Genomic DNA, 26,647 nt, shown 5'->3' with positions numbered 1-26,647 from the left:
TTTTTGTAGAGACGGGTCTTGAATTTCAGGGCTCGAGAACCTCCCACCTCAGCCTCCCACAGTGTTGGGATTATTAGCCTATTCAGAATTTTTTTTCTTAGAGACACGGTCTTCATTGCCCAGGCTGGACTGCAGTGATGCAGTTATAGCTGACTGAAGCCTCAAATTCCCAGGCTAAGGTGGTTTTCTCAGCTCAGCCTTCCAAGTAGCTGGGTCTACAGATGCATGCCAGTGTAAGGCCTCTGAGCCCAAGGTAAGCCATCATATCCTTTGTGACCAGACGGCCTGAAGCAACTGAAGATCCATAAAAGAAGTGAAAATAGCCTTAACTGATGACATTCCACCATTGTAATTTGTTTCTGCCCCACCCTAACCGATCAATGTACTCTGTAATCTCCCCCACCCTTAAGAAGGTTCTTTGTAATTCTCCCCCCACCTTGAGAATGTACTTTGTGAGATCCACCCCCTGCCCGCAAACGTTGCTCCTACCTCCACTGCCTATCCCCAAACTTATAAGAACTAATGATAATCCACCACCCTTTGCTGACTCTTTACGGACTCAGCCTGCCTGCACCCAGGTGAAATAAACAGCCATGTTGCTCACACAAAGCCTGTTTGGGGGTCTTTTCACACGGACACGTGAGACAGCCAGTACACCCAGCTCATTTTAAAATTTTTGTAGATCAGTATACTGTTGTTAAAAAAGTAAGAAAAATAGAAAATAAATTTTTGTAGTGATGGGGTCCCACTGAGACAAGAGAATAGGGTCTAGAGACGAGGGAGCGTTCACTTCAGCCTCTGATTGGTGGCAGGCCAAGTCTTTATTTACATAGGGTGTAACCAAATAGGAAACCTCTAAAGGGTACTTAAACCCCAGATTTTCTAAACAGGGCACTTGCTAGAGTCTCCTCCTGCTTTGTGGAGTGTACTTTCGCTTCAATAAATCTGTGCTTTTGTTCCTTCTTTTGTTGCTTTGTGTGTGTGTTTTGTCCACCTCTCTGTTCAGCATTCCAAGAACCTGGACAACTTGTAGTCAAGACCCTCCCCTGGTAACACCACTATGTTGCCCAGGCTTATCTTGAACTCCTGGGCTCAAGTGATCCTCCTGCCTTGGCCTCCCAAAGTGTTGGGATTACAGGTGCAAGCCACCGTGCCCAGCATCACAGGGCCTTTTACAGCTGTCAGGTTGAAGTGTGATAAAACAGGATTAAACAGGTTTCGTCTCCAGGTCCTTGCTGGGCTAAAGCTGAACATCACAAAGGCTGGTGCTTCCTCCTTTGAGGTGCAGATCCTTGAAAACATACGTTTCCTTTGCATACCATGTTATGAATCCCAAAATAATGTTTTTGCAGCCTGCATTTAAAAAAAGAGGTTTATTGGGGTGTAATTTACATATAGTAAGATTCACCTTTCTTTGCTATACAGTTCTGTTTTCACAAGTGTATATACAGTCTTATAACCATTACAGACAAGATATACAGCATTTTCCTCACCCTCAAAAGTTCCTGACACTCTTGTGGTCCAGTCCTACTCCCTCATCCCAATTCCTGACTACCATTGAACTGATTTTTTTTCCCCTGAAGTTCTGCTTTGACCAGAACGGCACCTTTTGTGTCTGGCTTCTTCCCATGATGCTTTTGAAATTCACCCACGTTGTGCTGCAGGAATTTAAAAAACTGTATTGTGTGGCTGGGCACGGTGGCTCACACCTGTAATACTAATACTTTGGGAGGCCAAGGTGGGCAGATCACCTGAGGTTGGGAGTTTGAAGACAGCCTGATCAATATGGAGAAACCCTGTCTCTATTAAAAATACAGTTAGCCAGGCATGGTGGCACATGCCTGTAATCTCAGCTACTTGGGAGGCTAAGGCAGAAGAAGGGCTTGAACCTGGGAGGCAGAGGTTGCGGTGAACTGGGATCATGCCACTGCACTCCAGCCTGGGCAACGAGAGAAACTCCGTCTCAAAAAAAAAAGCTGGGCGCCAGGCGTGGTGGTGGGCACCTGTAATCCTAATCCAGCTACTCGGGGGGCTGAGGCAGGAGAATCGCTTGAACCTGTGAGGCAGAGGTTGCAGTGAGATGGCGCCACTGCACTCCAGCCTGGGCGACCCAGCGAGACTCTGTCTCAAAAACAAAACGAAAATGAAAACTCCGAAAAATCTCAAACATATAAAACCCAAATAGAATAAATCTCCATGTGCCTGGCACCAAATTTCAACAATTATCAATTCATAGCCAATCTTACTGTATCTACATCCCACTTTAATTATGTAGTAGCAAATCCCAGATATTTCATCTATAAGCATTTTGGTGTGTTTCTCTAAAAATTAAAAACTTCATTGTTCTTCTTGTTATTGATAATACCATTATCCCACCTAAAATTTTTATTTCCCGGGAAGGCTTTTTGGAGCCTGGGCCCAGTGGCTCACACCTGTAATCACAACACTTTGGGAGGCGGAGGCTGGAGGATCACTTGAACCCAGGAGCCAGGAGTTCAAGACCAGTGTGGGCAATATAGCAAGTCCTCGTCTCAAGAAAAAAAGGAAAAAAAAAAAGTTAGCTTTTTGGCAAAACTACTTCCTAGTAGATGGTGTGTACTTCCTATTACAGCGTATTAAGGGGCACATAATGCCAGCGGCGCCTCTGTGGCTCTTGGACCAGAGTGCACGCGCCTTAAAGCCACGCCTCCGCATCGGATCCTAGTAAGGGGGCGGGGCTATCATGTCAGCCTACGCGTTGCGCGTGCGCGGACACGCGCGCCCGCTCGGCTGCCGTAGTTCGCGTTTTCACCTGGTCGCCAGGCAGCCATGGCGGCCGTTCTGAAGCCGGTGCTGCTGGGACTTCGAGATGCGCCGGTGCACGGCAGCCCCACAGGGCCGGACGCCTGGACTGCTAGCAAGCTGGGCGGCATTCCGGTGAGGGCGGGTGCCGGAACTGGGGCCAATGGGTGGTGGCGAAGGGTGCGGAGGGAGTGGGCAAAGTCCCGGGGGGAGTTGGAGTCTGAGCGCCGCCTCTGTCCCCTCAGGATGCTCTGCCCACCGTGGCTGCGCCCAGGCCCGTGTGTCAGCGCTGCGGGCAGCCGCTCGCCCTGATCGTGCAGGTGTACTGCCCGCTGGAAGGCTCCCCGTTTCACCGTTTGCTGCACGTGTTCGCGTGCGCCTGCCCTGGCTGCAGCACCGGCGGTGCGCGCAGGTAGGCGGGGAAGTCCCAGAGCTGCTCCTGGGGTGTCCTTTCCAGCGGGCTGGGGCGGGCCGTCGGGCTGGAGTAGGGGTGTAGCCCTCACGGCCCTTTGTCTTCACCCCGAAGCTGGAACGTGTTCCGCTCCCAGTGCCTGCAGGTTCCAGAGAGAGAGGCGCAGGACGCTCAGGTAAAGGTTGTGATTGGCATGTTATTTTTTTTCTGTCATTTGAGGATGTTATCCAGAGTATAGTTTGGGACAGACTTTAAAGCCGTGTTCTTTGAAGTACATTGGAGTGGTTTTTTGCTTTTCTGCAGAACCATAGAATGCTATTTTCTTGAGGTTTTGTGAGGGTTTTTTTTTCTTCTATTTTACTTTAGTTTTATTTTCTAACTTCTTTGTTAAAAGGAGATGGCGGCCCCGCATGGTGGCTTACGCCTGTGATCCCACCATTTTTTGAGAGGCTGAGGTGGAAGGATTGCTTGAGCTCAGAAGTTGGAGACCAGGCCGGGCGCAGTGGCTCAGGCCTGTAATCCCAGCACTTTGGGAGGCCGAGGCGGGCGGAGCATCAGAGATCAGAAGTTCGAGACCAGTCTGGCCAACATGACGAAACCCCGTCTCTATTAAAAACAAAAACAAAAAATTAGCCGGGCATGGTGGTAGGCACCTGTAATCCCAGCTGCAAGGGAGGTTGAGGCAAGAGAATCGCTTGAACCCGGGAGGCGGAGATTGCAGTGAGCTGAGATCATGCCACTGCAATCCAACCTGAATGACAGACTCCATACAAAAAAAAAAAATGTTGGGAGAGCAGTCTGGGCAACATAGCAAAACGTCCTCTCTATAAAAAGTAAAAAAAATTAACCGGGCATGATGGCCGCGCAACTGTAGTGCCAGCTGCTCAGGCGGCTGAGGTGGGAGGATTGCTTGAGTCCAGGAGGTTGAGGCTGCAGTGACCTACACTTGTGCCAGTGCACTTCAGCCTGGGTGGCAAAGCCAGACCCTCTCCCCTCCCAAAAAAAAGAGAGCGAGATGGAGGCTTCCTCGTGGGTGTCTTCAACATTTTAACTGTAAATTGACAGTTTATAATAATGTATAAATTTATGAGGTATAAAGTGATGGTTATGATTCAAGAATATCATGTGGAATAATTAAATGAAGCCAGTTAATGCATTCATCACCTCAGATACTTAACGTCTTGTGAGAACATTTGAAATTTCCTCTAGCAATTTGGAAATACAAAATACTTTATTTTTTTTGAGACGGAGTGTTGCTCTGTTGCCCAGGCTGGAGTGCAGTGGTGCCATCTCTGCTCACTGCAAGCTCCGTCTCCTGGGTTTCAAGCAATTCTCCTGCCTCAGCCTCCCAAGTAGCTGGGATTACGGGCGCCCGCCACCACGGCCGGCTAATTGTTTTTTTTGTTTTTTTTTTTTTTTGAATTTTTAGTAGAGACAGGGTTTCACCATGTAAGTCAGGATGGTCTCCATCTCTTGACCTCGTCATCTACCCGCCTCGGCCTCCCAAAGTGCTGGAATTACAGGCTTGAACTCCCGTGCCCAGCCACAATACTGTATTATTAACTATATTCAAGCTGTGCAGTAGAACTTAAAAAAAACCCACATTCCTCCTGAATAGCTGAGGTTTTGTATTCTTTGACCATCATCTCCTTATTCTTTCCACTCCAGGTTTCTTTCTTTCTTTTTTTTTTTTTTTTTTTTTTGAGACCAAGTTTCACTCTTGTTTCCAGGCTGGAGTGCAATGGCACATTCTCAGCTCACTGCAACTTCCACCTCCTGGATTCAAGGGATTCTCCTGCCTCAGCCTCCCGAGTAGCTGGGATTACAGGCACTTGCCACCACGCCTAGCTAATTTTTGTATTTTTAGTAGAGACGGGGTTTCACCATGTTGGCCAGGCTGGTCTCGAACTCCTGACCTCAGGTGACCCACCCGCATTGGCCTCCCAAAGTGCTGAGGTTACAGGCATGAGCCACCATGCCTCGCTCACTCCAGATTTTTTTTTTTGAGATCGAGTTTCGCTCTGTCGCCAGGCCGGAGTGCAATGGCACGATCTCGGCTCACTGCAGCCTCAGCCTCCCGGGTTCAAGCGATTCTCCTGCCTCAGCCTCCTGAGTAGCTGGGACTACAGGCACACAATACCACGCCCAGCTAATTTTTGTATTTTTAGTAGAGACGAGGTTTCACCATGTAGCCAGGATGGTCTCGATCTCTTTACCTCGTGATCCGCCTGCCTCAGCCTCCTAAGGGCTGGGATTACAGGCGTGAGCCACTGCACCCGGCCACTCCACATTTCTTTAACCACCATTCTGCTCTACTTTGAGGTTAATTGTTTTAGATTCCACATATAAGTGAATACATGCAGCATTTGTCTTTGTGTCTGGCTTATTTCACTTAGCAAAATGTTCTCCAGTTCTATCCATGTTGTCACAAACGACAGAACTTCCTTTTTTTTTTTTTAAGGGTGAAGAATATTCCATTGTATATATAGTAGTTTTTTCAAACTTACACTGAAGGTCTTGAGACACAGTTTACTGATTTTCCTGTTTGGGAATATATATGGGGATGTACATATATGTGGTTGTATGTGATAACATATATGTGTTTATAGTAAATATACTTTATGAGATATATATATGTTTTAACACATTTCATAAGATGAAATCTGAATTTATTGAAAAGGCAGGCAAGTTGGTAGCTGCAGAACAAAATTTAGCCTCCTTTGACTGTAAATGTGTCTTTATATATACACAGTTCTTTTTTCTTTTCTTTTCTTTTTTTTTTTTTTTTTTGAGATGGGGTTTCATTCTGGTCACCCAGGTTGGAGTGCAGTAGCATGATCTTTGCCTCTTGGGCTCAAGCCATTCTCCCACCTCAGCCTCCTGAGTAGATGGGATTACAGGCACTTGCCACCATGCCCAGCTAACTTTTTTATTTTTTGTAGAGATGGGGTTTTGTCATGTTGCCCAGGCTGATCTTGAACTCCTGGACTCAAACAGTCCACCCACCTCAGCCTCCCAAAATGCTGGAATTACAGGCGTGAGACACTGGGCCCGGCCTGCACCCAGTTCTTGATGTTTCCTAGGCATAGTACTAGCAGTACTCGAATAAAAAGTTGAAGACAGTGCCTATATTTGTCAGGGTTCAAGTGCAGATAATTAGAAAAGTACTGTTTTGTTTGTTTGTTTGTTTTTGTTTTTGAGACCAAGTCTCACTCTGTCTCCCAGGCTGTAGTGCAGTGGCATGATCTCAGCTCACTGAGAACTCCGCCTCCTGGATTCAAGCTATTCTGCCTCAGCCTCCGGAGTAGCTGGGATTGCAGGCACGTGCAACCATGCCTGGCTTTTAAGCTGAGACAGACTTAACACAGGAGTCAAGTTTTTAGTAAGTGGATAGGCTGAAGTTGGAGGCTCCAGGAATGCCCTCCAGAATCACACCTGAGAACTGTCCCTGAAGGAGCTGCTATGCCACCTCTCCTGCTGTCAGGAAGCTTAAGTGTGATCTGGTGAACTAGACGCTGTCTTCACCACAGAACTGTTGACTCTAAAACCTTGTTCTGTCTATGTCTACACTCTGACTGCCTTTTGCTACGTGGTCTTTCTTTCTGCTTCACTCTGTCTCAAGTTCATGTCTCTCTCTAGTAGACCTGATTAGCAGACACCTAATCATATCTGAAACCCTAGGTGCTAAGGAGTCTGGGAAATGTAGTTCTTTCTTTTCAGTTCCTGCAATACATGAAGCACAACAGAAAGATATTGGAACAGATGGTTGAATAAACCATGTACTGTATCTGTCACACTCGCCCCAGGAAGGGGTGGCCTGCCCCTCCACACCTGTGGGCGTTTCTCGTTAGGTGGAAAGAGAGACTTGAAAAAAGAAATGAGACACAGAGACAAAGTATAGAGAAAGAAAAAGAGGGCCCAGGGGACCAGCGCTCAGCATACAGAGGCACATGCTTTTCTCTTACTTTAGATTAAGAGAATGGTGATGACTTTTAACCAGCAAGCTGCCTTCAGGCACTTGTTTAACAAAGCACATCCTGCACAGTCCAAAATCCTTTAAACCTTGAGTCACCACAGCACATGTCTCTTGAAAAGACAAGGTTGGGGGTAGGGTCACAGATTAACAGCATCTCAAATACAGAACAAAATGGAGTCTCTTATGTCTGCTTCCTTTTATATAGACACAGTAACAGGCTGATCTCTCTTTCTTTTCCCCACACCCCGAAAAGGAAAGACAAGTATTTTAAGTTTCCTTCAACATACTTTTGAGTACATAAAGTCTAGAAAGTTTGATTGGAGTGTGCCAGAGGGGAAGGGGCTGGTGTGAAGGCTCCCTCTGGAAGGCACAGGGATGGGTGGCTGGAACCGAAGTAATAGAATAAACCTCCCAAATGTGCTTGGACCTCATTCACTGAATATTTTTCCAGACACAGGAAAACAGCCTTGCAGCTGAGGACTGGTGTGAAGGTGCTGATGACTGGGGAAGTGACACTGAGGAGGCGCCTTCACAGCTTACCTTGGATTTTGGGAATGATGCCAGCAGTGCCAAAGACGTAGACTGGACGGCTCGGCTCCAAGACCTCCGCCTGCAGGATGCTGTCCTGGGTGCTGCCCATCCTGTGCCTCCTGGGGAGCAGACCGCCTTGTCTCCTGGGCTGCCGCTATTCCTGCCCTACTATATCTGTGTTGCAGACGAGGATGAATACATAGACTTTGTCAACCTGGATCATGCCCACAGCCTTCTGAGGGACTATCAGCAGAGAGAAGGCATTGCCATGGATCAGTTGCTTTCCCAAAGGTGAGGATGTGTGCTCCTGAGGTTGACAGGTGACTGGATTGGGAAGCAGCCACAGGAGTTACCCTTCAGTTTCACCACAGGACCTGGGGAAACTTTCAGGCAGAACTTGTATGTAGGACCTTTTCACTTTACTTCCTTATTAGCCAACTTGAGTTAGCTTGAAAACCCTGCTCTATTTATAACTCCCGTTAAGAGAGTGAACAAAGATGAACAAACAGAAGTTAGAGATGGCAAGTATTTATAGAAGATGCGTTCACTGACTCTAACTTTCTTTTATATTTCTAATATGTCTTTATAGCAGAGACAGGCAAGTTAGAAAACTGCCATTTAATCTGGGATAATAAGATTGGGGTGAAAAAATGGAAAAAAGAAAAGAAAAATACCATTTGTTTATTGACTCTTGACTATGGCTCCAGAACTGGCCCAGGACCTCGGAGATGCTTTCAGATCCTCAATTCTGTAAAGTGAGAGTGATAGGTATATCTCTGTTCTCTGTTTCATCACATGATTTTGAGAGTCAAACGAGAGAGTAGATCTTGAAAGGCTTTATAAACCAAAGCGCTCTAAAGAAGTAAGAATGATCATTTTTGCTTATTGATTGATTGAGAGAGACAGGGTCTCACTCTGTCACCCACGCTGGAGTTAATTGCTGTGATCGCAGCTCACGCAGCCTTGAACTCCTGGGCTCAGGCAGTCTACCTTAGCTTCCCAAGTAGCTGGGAGTACGGGTACACGCCACCATGTCTGACCAATTAAAATTTTTTTTTTTGGAGTTTCACTGTTGTTGCCCAGGCTAGAGTACAATGGCACGATCTCGGCTCACTGCAACCTCTGCCTCTCGGGTTTAAGTGATTCTCCTACCTCAGCCTCCCAAGTAGCTGGGATTACAGCCATGTGCCACCATGCCCAGCTAATTTTTGTATTTTTAGTAGAGATGGGGTTTCACTATGTTGGTCAGGCTGGTCTCGAACTCCTGACCTCAGGTGATCCACCCACCTTAGCCTCCCAAAGTGCTGGGATTACAGGTGTGAGCCATTGCGCCTGGACTAAAAATTTTTTTTAACCACTGCACCCAGCATTTGTTACTATTAGAATTAAAAAAATTACAATAGAATGTTTGGAGAAATGGCCTGGTTCTTTACCAGAACTGTTTCATTTGTAGGCTTTTTCAGAATAATGATGAAGGGGAGTGCATGAAGACATGTTGGTGTTTGAAAATAACGCTTAATAGAATTGATGGTTATAAGTACTTTTAATTTTATATTTATTTATTTATTTATTTTTTGTGAGATGGACTCTCACTCTGTTGCCAGGCTGGAGTACAGTGGTGCGATCTTGGCTCACTCCAACCTCCACCTCCCGGGTTCAAGCAATTTTCCTCCCTCAGCCTCCCAAGTATTTGAGACTACAGGTGCGCGCCACCACACCCAGCTAATTTTTGTATTATTAGTAGAGACAAGGTCTCATCATGTTGGCCAGGATGGTCTCAATTTCTTGATGTTGTGATCTGCCTGCCTCAGCCTCCCAAAGTGCTGGGATTACAGGTGTGAGCCACCACTGCGCCTGGCAAGATTTTTTATTTTTTAATTTCTTAAGTTTTTATGTATTTGCTTCTTTTTGGTGGGTTTCTTTTTTTTTTTTTTTTTTTTGAGACAGAGTCTTGCTCTGTCACCCAGGCTGGAGTGCAGTGGCGCGATCTCAGCTCACTACAAGCTCCGCCTCCTGGGTTCACACCATTCTCCTGCCTCAGCCTCCCGAGTAGCTGGGACTACAGGCGCCCGCTACCACGCCCGACTAATTTTTTTGTATTTTTAGTAGAGACGGGGTTTCACCGTGTTAGCCAGGATGGTCTTGATCTCCTGACCTTGTGAGCCGCCCGTCTCGGCCTCCCAAAGTGCTGGGATTGCAGGCTTGAGCCACCGCGCCCGGCTTTGGTGGGTTTCTTCTAGAGTATTTGTCTTTTTTTTTTTTTTAAGAGATGGAAACTTGCTTTGTTTCCCAGGCTGAACTGCAGTGGTGTGGTCATGGCTTTTTTTTTTTTTTTTTTTTTTTTTTGAGAGAGTCTTGCTCTGTTGTCCAGGCTGGAGTGCAGTAGCACGTTCTCGGCTCACTGCAACCTCTGCCTTGCGGGCTTAAGCAATTCTCATGCCTCAGCCTCTCGAGTAGCTGGAACCACAGGCGTGTGCCACTTCACCCAGCTAATTTTTGTATTTTCTTTTTAATAGAGGTGGGCTTTTGCCATATTGCCCAGGCTCTTGAAGTTCTGGCCCCAAGTGATCCACCCACCTCGACCTCCCAACGTGCCAGGGATTACAGGTGTTAGCCACTGCGCCCAGCCTGCTCATGGCTTACTGCAGCCTCAAACTCCTGGCCTCAAGGGATCCTCTGGCCTCAGCTTCCCCCGTAGCTGGGACTACAGGTGTGTGCCACCAAACTCAGCTAATTAAAACAAATTTTTTTTTTTTTGAGATGGAGTCTCGCTCTATCGCCCAGGCTGGAGTGCGGTGCTACGATCTCAGCTCATTGCAAGCTCTGCCTCCTGGGTTCACGCCATTCTCCTGCCTCAGCCTCCCAAGTAGCTTGGACTACAAGCACCCGCCACCGTGCCTAGCTAATTTTTTGTAGTTTTGGTAGAGACGGGGTTTCACTGTGTTAGCCAGGATGGTCTTGATCTCCTGACCTCATGATCCACCCGCCTCGGCCTCCCAAAATGCTGAGATTACAGGCGTGAGCCACCGCGCCCAGCCAATTTTTGTTTTTTTTTTTTTTGAGACAGAGTCTCACTTTGTCGCCCAGGCTGGAGTACAGTGGCGTGGTAACGGCTCACTGCAACCTCCAGCTCCCAGGTTCAAGTGATCCTCCTGCCTCAGCCTCCCAAATAGCTGGGATTACAGGTACCCACCACCATACTCGGCTAATTTTTGTATTTTTAGTAGAGATGGGGCTTCACCATGTTGGCCAGGCTGGTCTGAAACTCCTAACCTCAAGGGACCCATTCTCCTTGGCCTCCCAAAGTGCTGGGATCGCAGGTCTGAGCCACTGCACCCATATATATATATTTTTAAGACAGAATCTTGCTGTGTTGCCAGGCTGGAGTACAGTGGCGCAATCTCGGCTCATTGCAACTTCTGTCTCCCAGGTTTAAGTGATTCTCCTTCCTCAGCCTCCTGAGTAACTAGGACTATAGGTGCATACCACCATGCCCAACTAATTTTTGTATTTTTGGTAGAGACAGGGTTTTACCATGTTGGCCAGGATGGTCTCGATCTTTTGGCCTTGTGATCCACCGTCCTCGGCCTTCCAAAGTGTTGAGATTACAGGTGTGAGCCACTGTGCCCTGCGATTTTTTAAATTGTAAGTAATTACCCAAGAGTTGAAAATAGCTTGGGAGAAGGGTGGGGCAGGGGACTATAGAGCTACATGTACACAATTTAAATATCAAAAATATTTACTTGACAGTTTTTGGCTGAGTGCGGTGGCTCACGCCTATAATCCCAGCACTTTGGGAGGCTGAGACGGATCACTTGAGGTCAGGAGTTGGAAACCAGCCTGGCCAACATGGCGAAACCTTGTCTTTACTAAAAATACAAAAATTAGCCGGACGTGTGTTGGCGCACACTTGTAATCCCAGCTACTTGGGAGTCTGAGACAGGAGAATCGCTTGAACCCAGGAGGTGGAGGTTGCAGTGAGCCAAGATTGCACCATTGCACTCAGCCTGGGTGACACAGGGAGACTCCCTCTCAAAAAAAAAAAAAAAAAAAATTACTTGACAGTTTTACAGTTTTTTACTTTGACAGTTTTTTTTTTTTCTTTTTGAGACCTCACACTGTTACCCAGGCTGTAGTGCAGTGATGTTCTCACGGCTCACCACAGCCTCACCTCTGGAATAGCTGGGACCACAGGTGCACACCACCATGCCCAGCTAATTTTTGTATATTTTTGTAGAGACGAGGTTCTGCCAGGTTGCCCAGGATGGTTTTGAACTCCTGAGCTCAAGTGATCCCCCTGCCTTGGGCTCCCAAAGTGCTGGGATTACAAGCGTGAGCCCACTGCACTGACCTGATAAATTTAAAAAAAATTTTTTTTTGAGACAGAGGTTCACTCTTGTTGCCCAGGCTGGAGTGCAATGGTGCGATCTTGACTCACTGCAACCTCCACCTCCCGAGTTCAAGTGATTCTCCTGCCTCAGCCTCCCAAGTAGCTGGGATCACAGGTGCCCGCAACCACACCCAGCTAATTTTTTGTATTTTTATCAGAGATGGGGTTTCAAGATGTTGGCCAGGCTGGTTTCGAACTCCTGACCTCAGGTGATCTGCTCACCTCGGCCTCCCAAAGTGCTAGGATTACAGGTATGACTTTTTTTTTTTTTTTTTTTTTGGATACGGAATCTCATTCTGTCACCAGGCTGGAGTGCAGTGTCGTGATCTCGGATCACTGCAACCTCCACTTTCCGGGTTCAAGCAATTTCCTCTGCCTCAGCCTCCTGAGTAGCTGGGACTACAGGCGTGCGCCACCACACCCAGCCAATTTTTTGTGTTTTTTAGTAGAGATGGGGTTCCACCATGTTGGCCAGGATGGTCTCAATCTCCTGACCTTGTGATCTGCCTGCCTTGGCCTCCCAAAGTGCTGGGATTATAGGCGTTAGCCACCGCACCTGGCCTGATAAATTTTTTTAAAAGAAAATTATCTTGTTTCCTCTTGCAAATGCTGTAATTTTCTGGATATAGACATTCACAAGTGTTTTCTGCTTCTGTTTTTAGCCTTTCTAATGATGGTGGTGAAAAATACGAGAAAACTGTAATTAAAAGTGGAGATCAGACGTTTTACAAATTCATGAAGCGAATTGCTGCTTGTCAGGAGCAGATTTTGAGGTAAAAAAGGCACAGTTCATTTTATTGTTTTCCTTGATTATAAAGGTAATACATGTTAGTTTGGAAAACACAGGAAAATATGAGAAAAGCAAAACCTACATACAGTATTCCCCAAAAGAAGAGAGAACCTAATACCTGCTTTATAGGACCTAATACCTACGTTATAGGATGTGTAGGAGGATTCAGTTGTGTAGAAGGATTCAGTAAGGTAAAGCGCACTCATTTGTCTAACAAATACTACGGAGTCTATTCTGCATGCCGGATGCTGCTATTGGTAGGTGCTGCAGATATAGCAGGAAATGGCATAGCAGGAAATAGCACAGACGAAGTCCATGTTCTCATAGCCTTTATTATTATTATTAATTTAATTTTTTTTTTTCTTTGAGAGGGAGTCACGCTCTGTCGCCCACGCTGGAGTGTAGTGGCGTGATCTTGGCTCACTGCAACCTCCACCTCTCGGGTTTAAGCAATTCTCCTGCCTCAGCCTCCTGAGTGGCTGGGATTACAGGTGCCCGCCACCATGCCTGGCTAATTTTTTTTTTTTTTTGTATTTTAGTAGAGACGGGGTTTCACCACGTTGGCCAGACTGGTCTCGAACTGCTGGCCTCGTGTATTCTGCCCGCCTCGGCCTCCCAAAGTTCTGAGATACAAGTGTGAGCCACCACGCCTGGCTTTAATTTTTTTGTTGTTGTTTTTTGACAGGGTCTTGCTCTGTTGCTTAGGCTTGAGTGCAGTGGTGTGATCAATTATAGCTCAGTGCACACTCCCGGGCTCAAGTGACCTTCCCACCTCAGCCTCCCAAGTAGCTGGGACTACAGGCACATGCTACCACACCCAGCTAATTTTTGTATATTTTTTTAGAAATGGTATTTCACCATGTTGGCCAGGCTGGTTCCAAACTTCTGAGCTCAAGCCATCCATCTGCTTTGGCCTCTCAGAGTTTGTTCTAGGATTACAGGCATGAGCCCCTGTGCCTGGACTATTATTATTACTAATTTTTTTTTTTTTTTTAGAGAGGGTCTCAGTCTGTTTCCCACCCTGGAGTGCAGTGGTGTGATCATTGCTCACTGTAACCATTTCCTCTTGGGCTCAAGCGATCCTCCTAAGTATCTAGAACTACAGGTGTGTGCCACCATGTGTGGCTAATTTTTTAAAAAATGTATTTTGTAGAGATGGGATCTGATCATGTTGCTCAGTGTGCTCTCAAACTCCTGGCCTCAAGTGATCCTCCTGCCACGGCCTTCCAAAGTGCTGGGATTACCAGCATCAGCCACAACCCCTGGCTCATATATTTATTTTTATTTTTTAATTTATTTTTTATTTTTCTGGGATGGAGTCTCACTCTGCCACCTAGGCTGGAGTGCAGTGGCGTGATCCTGGCTCACTGCAACCTCCGCCTCCTGGGTTTAAAAGAGTCTCCTGCGTCAGCCTCCTGAGTATAGGATTACAGCCACCACACCCGACTACTTTTTGTATTTTTAGTAGAGACGGAGTTTCACCATGTTGGTCAGACTGGTATTGAACTCCTGACTTCAAATGATCTGCCCGCCTCAGCCTTCCAAAGTGCTGGGATTACAGGTTTGAGCCACTGCGTCCTGCCCCTGGTCCATATATTTTATTTTCTAGAGTGAGAGATTAAAAACAAACCTGTATGGGTCGGGTGTGGTGGCTTACGCCTGTAATCCCAGCACTTTGGGAGGCTGAGGAGGGTGGATCATGCGGTCAGGAGCTCGAGACCATCCTGGCTAACATGCTGAAACCCCGTCTCTACTAAAAATACAAAAAAAAAATTAGCCGGGCGAGGTGGCGGGCGCCTGTAGTCCCAGCTACTCAGGAGGCTGAGGCAGGAGAATGGCGTGAACCCAGGAGGCGGAGCTTGCAGTAAGCCGAGATTGCGCCACTGCACTCCAGCCTGGGCAACAGAGCGAGACTCCATCTCAAAAAAAAAAAAACCTGTGTGATTTCCATAAGTGATAAATGAGGAAAAAATAGAGCTATTTTAGGTAGGCTATCAGGAAGGCCTCAGAGGAAATGACATACCCAGCAGGTATAGTTTATAAAAATAGTAAAAACAGGTCCAGACAAAGTGGGCAGAATTAGCTCAAATGGCCTTTTTCTCCGATACGTACCACAGTGAATCTAAAAGCTAAAAATTAGCCCAAATAAAACAGTAAATATTAAAAAAGAAGTTCCATTTTATCAGCATTGAAAAAAGGAAAAGGGCTTAGTACTGTAAAACTCAAAGTGATAGCCCAGGATATAATATCAGTAAATGTCTAATAGAGTTCTTGAGTGTTTCACATATATTTATTCACTTATATAACTAATTTAGTCTTTGCAGAGAAAGGTACAGAAATTTCTGGCATGGTTAAGTGCAAGTTCTAATCCCACAGGCCTTTTCTCTCACCTGCCTAAAATATACTGATGAGTCCACAAAGAATTTTCTTTTTTTGGAAACAGAGTCTGTCTCTGTCCCCCAGGCTGGAGTGCAGTGGTATGATCTCAGCTCACTGCAACCTCCATCTTCTGGGTTCAAACAGTTCTGCTGTCTCAGCCTCTTGAATAGCTGGGACTACAGGGATGTGCCACCATGCCTGGCTAATTTTTGTATTTTTAGTAGAGATGAGAGTTCACCGTGTTGGCCAGTATGGTCTCGAACTCCTGACCTCTGGTGATCCACCCACCTCAGCCTCCCAAAGTGCTGGGATGACAGGCATGAGCCACTGCACCTGACCTAAGAATTTTCAGTTAATCATGTCTGGAAGGAAGCACACAGGAGGAGAGTTTGCATGTCCTAATGTGGAGGATGGTGGACCTCCTCCACCATGTTGGCTGAAGAACTGGGCGTGGTGGGGAGGTGGTGTAGGAATTGGGGATTGCCTCTCAGAAGCAACATTCCTTTGTTCCATGATGAGTCAGAGCAATGATTGGAAAGTTAAGGGCAATTTCGCCTCTACTGGAGTGGGATCTTTCTCAACATACAGTATTTTACACTGTCTCAGAGGAAAAAACAAAGCCCAGGTATTCTAATAAAGATTGCATCTAGTCCCAGAAGAACTATCTCCTCGCCCCAGTTCCCTCTTTTACTACCTACAGAAATGCAGAGGAAATGGGCAGTACTCCTTGAGAGGGGAAAACAGGCCTCATATGAGATGGACAGGAAATCAATGAGAACCTCTGTGGACATTTCAGAGCAAATAGATGGTCTAAACTGAGTTGCACCCTTTAGGCGTGAGCTAGATGAAAAATAGCATGCCACCCAGGTAATCATACTGTGGCAAGAATAGTTAAGGAAATGAAGAGCACATACAAAAAGCTCAAGAACCAAGTCTGCTAGAAAATATCCAGCTGGGCTCGGTGGCTCACACTGGTAATCCCAACACTTTGGGAGGCCAAGGCGGGTGGATCATGAGGTCAGTAGATCGAGACCATTCTAGCCAACCTGGTGAAACCCCGTCTCTACTAAAAATACAAAAATTAGCTGGGCATGGTGGTGGGCGCCTATAGTCCCAGTTACTCAGGAGGCAAAGGCAGGAGAATCGCTTGAACCTGGGAGGCGGAGGTTGCAGTGAGCTGAGATCGTGCCACTGCACTCCAGCCTGGGTGACACAGTGAGACTGTGTCTCAAAAAATAAAATAAAATAAAATATAATCCAAGGAGCACATCAGTCCCAGCAGATGCTTCAAAATGTATAAGAACTTCATAAGACAATAGATTCCATAAAACAAGAGCTCAAAGGTGAGAAAATAAAGTAACTCTGTATGAATCGGAAATTGAATTGCTAAAGAAACCAAGCCCCATGACATTACGTATCTAATACATATAGAATATAAGGAACATAGGCCGGGCGTGGTGGCTCACACCTGTAATCCCAGCACTTTGGGAGGCCAAGGCAGGCGGATCACAAGGTCAGGAATTCCAGACCAGCTGGGCCGATATGGTGAAACTCCATCTCTAATAAAAATAGAAAAACTAGCTGGGGTTGGTGGCAGGCGCCTGTAGTCCCAGCTACTCGGGAGGCGGAGGCAGGAGAATTGCTTGAACCCAGGAGGAGGAGTTTGCAGCGGACCGAGACTGCGCCATTGCACTCCAGCCTGGGTGACAGAGTGAGGCTCTGTCTTAAAAAAAAAAAAATTAGGGAACATAATAGACTTGGCTAAAGATCAAAGTACTGGTATAAAGACTTGAGCAAGGGTTCATAATTGTATTTACTATGAGGAGAATTGGTCTCCAAAATAGAGAACCTAATGGATGGATCAGAAACAATATTCAAATATAAAATTGGGAATTTTTCCTTAATGAAATAAGAACTAAATATGCAAATACTGAAATACGGGGAGTATAGGATGGTTGGCATTGAGAAACCTAGCCTGGTGGTGGTTTTAAAAATATTGTCAATCTTTTAAATTGTAGCCATTCTAGTAGGTGGTGGTGGTATTTCCTTGTGGTTTGAATTTGCATTTTCCTAATAACAAATGATGTTGAGCATCTTCCCATGTGCTCATTTGGCATCTATGTATCTTCTATGGTGAAGTGTGTCTGTTTACATTTATTTTTCAGCAGCTTTATTGAGGTATAATTGACATACAACAGACTGCCTATATTTTTACAGTATGCACTTAGATAAGTTGACATCTGTATACACCCCTGAAATCACAACAGTCAAGACAGTAAACATATTCCTCCCTGCCAGAAGTTTCCTCATACTCCTTCGCAAGTTCTTGCCAACCCTGTCCCGTGCTGCTCCCTCAATCCCCAGGCAACCACTGATCATCTTTCTGTTGCACCTTAGTGCATTTCCTGTGAAAGTATATAAGGTCACATGGAATATACTTTTTTTTTGGTCTGGTTTTATTCACTTAGCATACTTCAAGATTCATTCTTATTGCATGTATCAATAGTTCATTCCTTTTGACCACTGTGTCATATTCCATTGTATGGATGTGCCACTATACATTTACCAGTTGATGGATATTTGGGTTATTTCCAGTGTTTGGCTATTATAAATAAAGCTGCTATGAACATTTGTTTACATCTCTTTGTAAGACATGTTTTGATTTTGTAGGGGTAGATACCTAGGAATAGAATGGTTGTATTATGTGGTATATGCATGTTTAACTTGTTAAGAAACAGGCCAAACCATTTTCCAAAGTGGTTATGCCATTTCTGTTCCCACTAGCTGTTTTTTAAGAATTCTACTCCCTGTATATCTTTGCTAATGCTTGGGATGTTCAGTTTTTAATTTTAGCCATTTAAGAAGGTGTGTAGTGGCATTTTATTGTGGCTTTAATTTGCATTTCCTCAAATGGCAAATGATGTTGAGCATCATTTCAAGTGCTTGTTTTCCATCTCTGTGTATCATCTTGGATAAAGCGTCATTCAAATCTCTTGCCATATTGTTTGTGTTTGTGTTACTGAGTTGTAGGAATTCTTCATGGTCAAGAGTACAAGTCCTTTTTCAATTTAATTTTTTTAGCACTCAAACAGATTCTGACAGATGGCTTTAAATTTTGATCAAGTTCAACTTAACAGTTATGATTTTTTTTTTGAGACGGAGTCTCGCTCTGTCGCCCAGGCTGGAGTGCAGTGGCCGGATCCCAGCTCACTGCAAGCTCCGCCTCCCGGTTTTACGCCATTCTCCTGCCTCAGCCTCCCGAGTAGCTGGGACTACAGGCGCCCGCCACCTCCCGGGCTAGTTTTTTGTATGTTTTTTAGTAGAGGACGGGGTTTCACCGTGTTAGCCAGGATGGTCTTGATCTTCTGACCTTGTGATCTGCCCGTCTCGGCCTCCCAAAGTGCTGGGATTACAGACTTGAGCCACCGCGCCTGGCCGATTTTTTTTTTAACAAGGAATATGCAGTCTCTTTAATCATTGGTATTGTTGGGTTATTTATTTATTTATTTATTTATTTATTTTGAGACAGAGTCTTGCTCTGTTGCCCAGGCTGGAGTACAGTGGCACAATCTCGGCTCACTGCAACCTCTGCCTCCCAGGTTCAGCAATTCTCCTGCCTCAGCCTCCTGAGTAGCTGGGATTACTGGTGCACACCACCATGCCTGGCTAATTTTTTTGTATTTTTAGTAGAGACAGGTTTTGCTGTGTTGGCCAGGCTGGTCTCAAACTTTTGACCTCAGGTGACCTGCCTGCCTCACAAAATGCTGGGATCACAGGCATGAGCCACTGCACCCTGCCATGTTGGGTTAATTTTATTCTGTTATTGTTTCTTCCTCCGTTTCTTTTTTCTTTCCTTTTTGTTTTAAAGAGATGGGCATCTCACTATGTTGCCTAGGCTGGTCTTGAACTCCTGGACTCAAGCAATTCCCTCACCTCAGCCTCCCAAAGTGCTAGGGTTATAGGCATCTGTCACCACACCTGGCTTTGCATTTGGTGGGGTTTTTTGTTTTTGTTTCTGTATTCCTTGTATTGAACCTGCTTGTCGGTGACTTGAGTATTTTTAGTTTGCTATTTTGTTCCCTTTTTTGTCTTTTTTTTTTAACTCTATGTTGCTTTTTTTTTGTTTTTTTGTTTTGTTTATTTAGAGATTGGGTCTTGTTCTGTTGCGTAGGCTGGAGTGCAGTGGTGCAGTCATGGCTCACTGCAGCCTCAGACTCCTGAGCTCAAGTGATCCTCCTGCCACACCCTCTAAAGTAGCTGGGACCACAGGTGTGCACCACTATGTCTGGCTAATTTTTGTATTATTATTATTATTATTATTATTTGAGAAGGAGTCTCGCTGTGTCATCCAGGCTGGATTGCAGTGGAGCAATCTCAGCTCACTGCAACCTCTGCCTTCCAGGTTTAAGTGATTCTGCAGCCTCAGCCTCAGCCTCCCCTGCTACTGGGATTACAGGCACCTGCCACTGTGCCCGGCTAATTTTTGTAGTTTTAGTAGAGATGGGGTTTCACCATGTTGGCCAGGCTGATCTTGAACTCTTGTCCTCAGGTGATTCACCCGCCTCAGCCTCCCAAAGTGCTGGAATTACAGGTGTGAGCCACTGCACCTGGTCTCCTGGTCTACCTTTTCCACTAGGGTTTTTTTTTTTTTTTTTTTTTTACATATTTATTATTGGTATTTTAAAATTTTTGTCTGATAAATTTATCATCTTGTCCATGGGTCTCCTTGCATTAACTTTCTTTATGGGTTAAATTTTCCTGCTTCTTTGCATGTTTAGTAACTTTTAAAATGATTGCCAGAAATTATATATCGAAGAACAGTAGTATTGAAGTGAGCTGGATATGGTGGCTCACATTTGTAATCATAGCACTTTGGGAGGCTGAGGTGGGAGGATCCCTTGAGGCCAGGAGTTTGAGACCAGCCTGGGCAGTATAGCAAGACGCTGTCTCTACAAAATTTTTTTTAAAAACTAGCTGGGTATGGTGATGTGCATCTGTTCCCGGCTACTCAGGAAGCTGAGGTCAGAGGATTGCTTGAGCCCAGGGGGTCAAGGCTGCAGTGAGCTGTGATTGTGCCACTGCACTCCAGCCTGGGCAACAGAAAAGGCTCTATCTAAAAAAAAAAAAAAAAAAAAAAACCCAAAAACGGAAGTGAATGTTTCCTCCCTCTAAGGCAGTGGTCCCTGACCTTTTTGGCACCAGGGACTGGTTTGTGAAAGGCAATTTTTTCACAGACTGAGGTGGGGGGCGTGGGGCATGGTTTTGGGTTGAAACTGTTCACCTCAGATCATAAGGCATTAGATTCTCATAAGGAGCATGCAACCTAGATCCCTCGCATGTGCAGTTCACAATAGGGTTTGCGCTGCTATGAGAATCTCATAGGGACAAGAGGTGGAGATCAGGTGGTAATGCTCGCTTGCCTGTTGCTCACCTCCTGCTGCATGGCCCTATTCCTAATAGACTGCCGACCAGTACTGGTCCATGACCTGGGGGTCCATGGCCTGGGGGTTGGGGACTTCTGCTCTAAGGCATGCCCCTTCCTCTGTAAGGTCAGTAGTGTGGAGGGCTGATTCCATTTAATCTGCAGTGGAGCTGGGTCTGAACTTCGTCGCAGCTTTACCTAGATTCAATTGAACGTTGACTTTAGTGCCTTTGAGACTTTGAATCGAACACTGACAAGATTTCCAGATATCTTGCTATGCTTTACAGCCATGGTGCTAGGTTTTTGGGCCTTTGGAGGACTTCTGCAAGAAACAAAGAAAGGTTGCAAAGCACGGCCTTAGATGCTAGAATGTGACTTGTGTGGCTCTAATTCGGGGTTCTTTGTTTCCTTGTCCTAGGTATTCCTGGAGTGGAGAGCCACTCTTTCTGACCTGCCCTGCATCAGAAGTCACCGAGCTTCCAGCCTGCAGCCAGTGTGGAGGCCGAAGGATATTTGAGTTTCAGCTTATGCCAGCACTGGTCAGCATGCTCAAGAGTGCTAATTTAGGTGAGAAGCCTAAATTAATTTGAGTTTGTGGATTTCTGGCATTATTTTTAAATGAATGAAAAACCTTTTGTTTACTTATAAAATATCATAAGCAAATTATAGAAAATTTGGGAATTAAAAAATTATTTTAAGAAATTTAGGCCAGGTGTGGTGGCTCATGCCTGTAATCCCAGCACTTTGGGAGGCCCAGGTGGGCGGATCACGAGGTCAGGAGATCGAGGCCATCCTGGCCAGTGTGGTGAAACCTTGTCTCTACTATAATATAAAAAATTAGCTGGGCATGGTGGCGCGTGCCTGTAGTCCCAGCTGCTTAGGAGGTTGAGGTGGGGAATCGCTTGAACCCAGGAGGTGGTGGTTGCAGTGAGCCAAGATCGCGCCAATGCACTCCAGCCTGGCGACAGAGTGAGACTCTCTCTCAAAAAAAAGAAAAAGAAATTTGTAATCCAGCCAGTCTTTTTTTATATATATATATTTATTGATTTATTTATTTTTTTGAGATGGAGTCTCTCTCCTGTTGCCTGGGCTGGAGGGCAGTGGTACGTTCTCAGCTCACTGCAACCTCTACCTCCCGGGGTCTAGCAATTCCCCTCCCTCAGTCTCCCCAGCAGCTGGGATTATAGGTGTCCGCCACCATGCCTGTCTAGTTTTTGTATTTTTAGTAGTGATGGGGTTTCACTGTGTTGGCCAGGCTGGAATTTGCATTTTTTTTGTAGAGGCAAGGTTTCGCCATGTTGCCCAGGCTGGTCTCAAACTCCTAGACTCTAGCGATCCTCCTGCCTTGGCCTCCCAAAGTGATTACAAGCATGAACTATGCTTGGTCAGAAATTACAACTATTATCAATGTTAATAACCATTATTCCAATAATCATTTTTGACATAAAGACAAATAGCAAGTTAGATGAATGGATGGCTAGACAAAAATAATTTTCCTAAAATAGGGAAATTCACTAACATGGTAATTAAAAGTCTTAGAATAAATTTTCGTACAAATTAACAGAAGGAATGTTAAGTATAAGTGAAGCAGTTACTGGAATTTTTTTTTTTTTTTTTTTTTTTTTTTTTTTGAGATGGAGTCTCGCTCTGTTGCCCAGGCTGGAGTGCAGTGGCACGATCTCCACTCACCGCAAGCTCCACCCACTGGGTTCACGCCATTCTCCTGCCTTAGCCTCCCTAGGAGCTGGGACTACAGGTGCCCACCACCACACCCAGCTAATTTTTTTTATTTTATTTTATTTTTAGTAGAGACAGGGTTTCACTGTGTTAGCTAGGATGGTCTCAATCTCCTGATCTCGTGATTTGCCCGTCTTGGCCTCCCAAAGTGTTGGGATTACAGGCGTGAGCCACCACGCCTGGCCTGGACTTTTGGTAATAGGTTCTTTACCCAAGAGGCCCAAGTTTCTGAAAGGTGCTTCTGTTGTTAACAGAAAATTACATTCTTCCTATGTTTCAGTTTTAGATAGTATGCATCTGGCACCTTACCATAGTAGATAAGGAAATTCATACCCTATTCCTACCTTGAAATATTTCAGTATCTTTTTTTTTTTTTTTTTTTGAGACGGAGTTTCGCCCAGGTTGGAGTGCAGTGGCGCAATCTCAGCTCACTGCAACCTCTGCCTCCCAGGTTCAAGTGATTCTCCTGCCTCAGCCTCATGAAGAGCTGGGATTAAAGGTGCCCACCACCACACCCAGCTAATCTTTTGTACTTTTAGTAGAAACAGGTTTCACTGTTGTTGACCAGGCTGGTCTCAAACTCCTGCCTCGGCATCCCAAAGTGCTTGGATTATAGGCATGAACCACCACGCCCAGACCCAGTATCTTTTTTTTTCTTTTTGAGAAGGAGCCTCAATCTGCAGCCAGGCTGGAGTGCAGTGGCACTGTCTCGGCTCACTGCAACCTCTGCCTCCCAGGTTCAAGCGATTCTCCTGCCTCAGCCTCCCGAGTAGCTGGGATTATAGGCGCCTACCACCATACCCTGCTAATTTTGTATTTTTAATAGAGATGGGGTTTCGCCATCTTGGCTGGTCTCGAACTCCTGACCTCAAGTGATCTGTCCACCTTGACCTCCCAAAGTGCTGGGATTACAGGAATGAGCCACCGCGCCCAGCCAGTATCATAATTATCACAGCTGTTTGGATAGCCTTAATTCTATGTGTAAATGGATTCAGTGTTCATCACCACTCTTACAATGAGCTTTTTTATTCCTGTTTTATTTTGATTCTTTTTTCAGTAGCTGGATTTTCTCAAGTAATAGCTTTTAGGAGGGCTCAGAAGTGCCTTGCTTCAGATTGTGCACGGTAATGTGGCTTCATATTTGAGGGGCAACCCATGTATAAAATTTTTAAATCCCACTTTCTCTTTTCAGAACATTGTAGACCCCTGTGTTGTCTTCTGACAGTGAAAGCTCTGCCAGCCATTGCCCTGGTGCCTCCTGTCATCTGGTGGTTCAGTCTCACTGGGAGTTATATTTTTCTGGAAGCGCTTATGGGCATTCTGATCTCTGAGATTTTTCACTTATATAGAAATGTCTTTTACATGGAATGTAGCTTTGTAGAGGTATGAGGGTGGTCTGATTTTTCCCCCCTTTGTAACTAACATTTTTGCCACAATACTGTTAGCAGTGGCAAATCTTTAGGGGTCTGTAGCAACCTCAGTTCTTGCCTCCTTAGAAGAAAGAATTTGACTGAGGCACATAAAACAGAGGAGAGACCAAAGCAAATTTTAGAGCAGGAGTGAAAACTTATTAAAAAGTTTTAGAGCAGGAACGAAAGGAAGTAAATACAGTTGGAAGAGGGGGCCAAGCAGGCAACCTGAGAGATTGAAGTGTCCATTTTTGACCTTTGACTTGGGATTTTGTACTTTCCGGGTCTTGTGTTACTTCTCTTGTTTCTTCCCTTGGGATGGGCTGTCCACACGCATAGTGGCCCGCCAGCACTTGGGAGAGGCCGCATGCGCAGTGTGTTTACTGGAGTTGTAGACATGCTCACTTGAGGCGATTTTCCCTTACCAGTCACATGCTCCTAGAAGAAGGTCATATACCAGTTAATAAACTCTGCCATTTTTTCATTTTTTTTTTTCTTTCGTTTTTTGAGACAGTCTTGCTCCATTGCCCAGTGGCACCATCTCTCCTCTCTGCAACCTCCACCTCCCAGGTTCAAGCAATTCTCCTGCCTCAGCCTCCCAATGTGCTGGGATTATAGGCCTGAGCCAATATGCTGTGCCCAGCCAATACATACATTTTTAAACAATATATTTCTCCTTTGCTGCTGCAAATCATTGCCTACATTATCCTTTTGACTCCTGCTTTTCTGTTCTAATATCATCGGGAGTTCTTATTGCTTATGTTTTCTTGGTGTGCTTTTTTTTATGGCTTTATTCATTGATAATTTTCTATAAACTCTTAGGGTTTTTTTTTTTCTTTTCCTGAATCCTTATCCTTTTTTGGCAGTAGTGTGTTCTATTATATATATATTTCTCTTTTTTTTTTTTTTTTTTTTGAGATGGAGTCTCGCTCTGTCGCCCAGGCTGGAGTGCAGTGGCCGGATCTCAGCTCACTGCAAGCTCCGCTTCCCGGGTTCACGCCATTCTCCTGCCTCAGCCTCCCGAGTAGCTGGGACTATAGGCGCCCGCCACCTCGCCTGGCTAGTTTTTTGTATTTTTTTAGTAGAGACGGGGTTTCACCGTGTTAGCCAAGATGGTCTCGATCTTCTGACCTCGTGATCCGCCCATCTCGGCCTCCCAAAGTGCTGGGATTACAGGCGTGAGCCACCGCGCCTGGCCATATATTTCTCTTTTATTTTTATTTTATTTTATTTATTTATTTTTTTAAGACAGGGTCTCCCTCTGTCACCCAGGCCAGAGTATGGTGGTACAATCATAGCTCATTGCAGCCTTTATCTCCTGGGCTCAAGTGATCCTCCTGCCTTAGTCTCCTAAGTAGCTGGGACTACAGGTGTGCACCATTACACCCAGTGAATTTTTTTTTTTTTTTTAGTAAAGTCTCACTATGTCAACCAGGCTATATGAGATACATATATATATATATATATATATATATATATATATATATATATTTTTTTTTTTTTTTTTTTTTTTTTTTTTCTTATAACTTTTTTTTTTTTTTTGTAGAGACAGGTGTCTCACTATGTTGCCTAGGCTGGGCTCCAGCTGTCCTTCCCTGTTGGCCTCCCAAAATGCAGGGAACTCAGGTGTGAGCCACCACACCTAGCCAAAGGCTCTGTGATATATTTTAATATAGATTTTCAACATCAGATAGCTAGACAGTTGTGATTAACACTTGTTGAAATTTTTGTTTATTTTTAAAGTACATTTTCCTTCCACTTTAAATTAATTCTGCTTTTTGTTATCAATATTCACTTATTATAGGATAGACTGTGATTCTGTTATAGCTGAAAGCAGTAAGCACTGTTTTTGCTTTACCTAATTATTTTTTCAGCTTGTAAGGTAAAATCACTCCTTTTAGTAACATCAGTCTCATAACTCTTTTTGCTGGAAGCCTGAATACATCATATTTTTCAGGTCTTTCTGTGGAATTTGGAACAATTCTAGTTTACACATGTGAGAAGAGTTGCTGGCCCCCAAATCATCAGATCCCCATGGAAGAATTTTGTATTATACAAGAAGACCCAGATGAATTATTGTTTAAGAGCACTTCCTTTTATTAATATAAATTAAAACAATTTTTATGTTCAAGTATGTGTGTATGTACCTTATTTTAACTCGCAAGTTATTAACCTCTGTTTTTCTGAGTTGCTTTTTGCCTTTGGGTGCTGGTGCCTGGGCTGGGGCTGGGCCAGGACCTCCTGACTATGGGTTGGTCTGCCCTTCCAGGGTCCAGGGCCAGCTGTCACAGTGGCAGCTAGGAAGGTAGCTCCTCTCTAGTCCAGAGGGCTGGTGTTGCCGGCACAGCCATCCTGGTGAGCAGCAAAAGAGCCAAGAGCAGTGGTCTGCCTCTTGTTTACACCTCTGACACCTGCACTCCAGTGCTCCCTATGCTATTTTTGGCACCTGATCAAGCCACTGAACCTGCTCTAGCTGCTGGAGGTTCTTGCTCTGTGACCCTGGCTGTTTAGACCTGCCCATGTTCATCAGCCCAGGTCCCCGCCCTCACCCACTCCCACCTTCTCCTCCTGTCTCATCCCAGGAAGGGGTCTTTACTCCGTTCTGGAGACTGTCCCTTTATCCAGCTGCCTTCCAGTCTCCCTTTTTTTTTATTTTTAAACATGATCAACCCCTTCCCTTCTTCAGCCCTGTAACAGCAGTATAAAAACACTCCCAGCCATGTTCAGACATGTTCTGCCTGTGTAGATAAGGATAATGAGGCCCAGATGATCATGGGGTGGGCTTGTCTCTTACATTTAACATTATATTTGGAGCATTTT

The 26,647-nt window shown here is 45.2% G+C and overlaps 1 protein-coding gene across 2 annotated transcripts; it reads left to right on the top strand.

Moving 5' to 3' along the window:
- The first annotated feature begins 2,762 nt into the window (after positions 1-2,762).
- On the top strand, positions 2,763-25,958 carry PDCD2L (programmed cell death 2 like). Of its 2 annotated transcripts, XM_007996257.3 has the most exons (7): positions 2,767-2,916; positions 3,027-3,193; positions 3,308-3,368; positions 7,621-7,991; positions 12,753-12,863; positions 21,100-21,248; positions 25,785-25,958. In XM_007996257.3, exons 1-7 carry the CDS (start codon positions 2,809-2,811, stop codon positions 25,928-25,930), a joined length of 1,113 nt encoding a protein of 370 aa, XP_007994448.2. In that variant the 5' UTR covers positions 2,767-2,808; the 3' UTR covers positions 25,931-25,958. The 2 variants fall into 2 exon arrangements, with proteins under 2 accessions (XP_072872762.1, XP_007994448.2); XM_073016661.1 differs by lacking the exon at positions 12,753-12,863 and having other exon boundaries at positions 2,763-2,916.
- The last annotated feature ends 689 nt before the right edge of the window (positions 25,959-26,647 follow it).

This window comes from Chlorocebus sabaeus, chromosome 6 (genome assembly GCF_047675955.1).
Source record: "Chlorocebus sabaeus isolate Y175 chromosome 6, mChlSab1.0.hap1, whole genome shotgun sequence".
Taxonomy (NCBI): Eukaryota; Metazoa; Chordata; class Mammalia; order Primates; family Cercopithecidae; genus Chlorocebus; species Chlorocebus sabaeus.
This window is presented reverse-complemented; position numbering and strand designations above follow the sequence as displayed.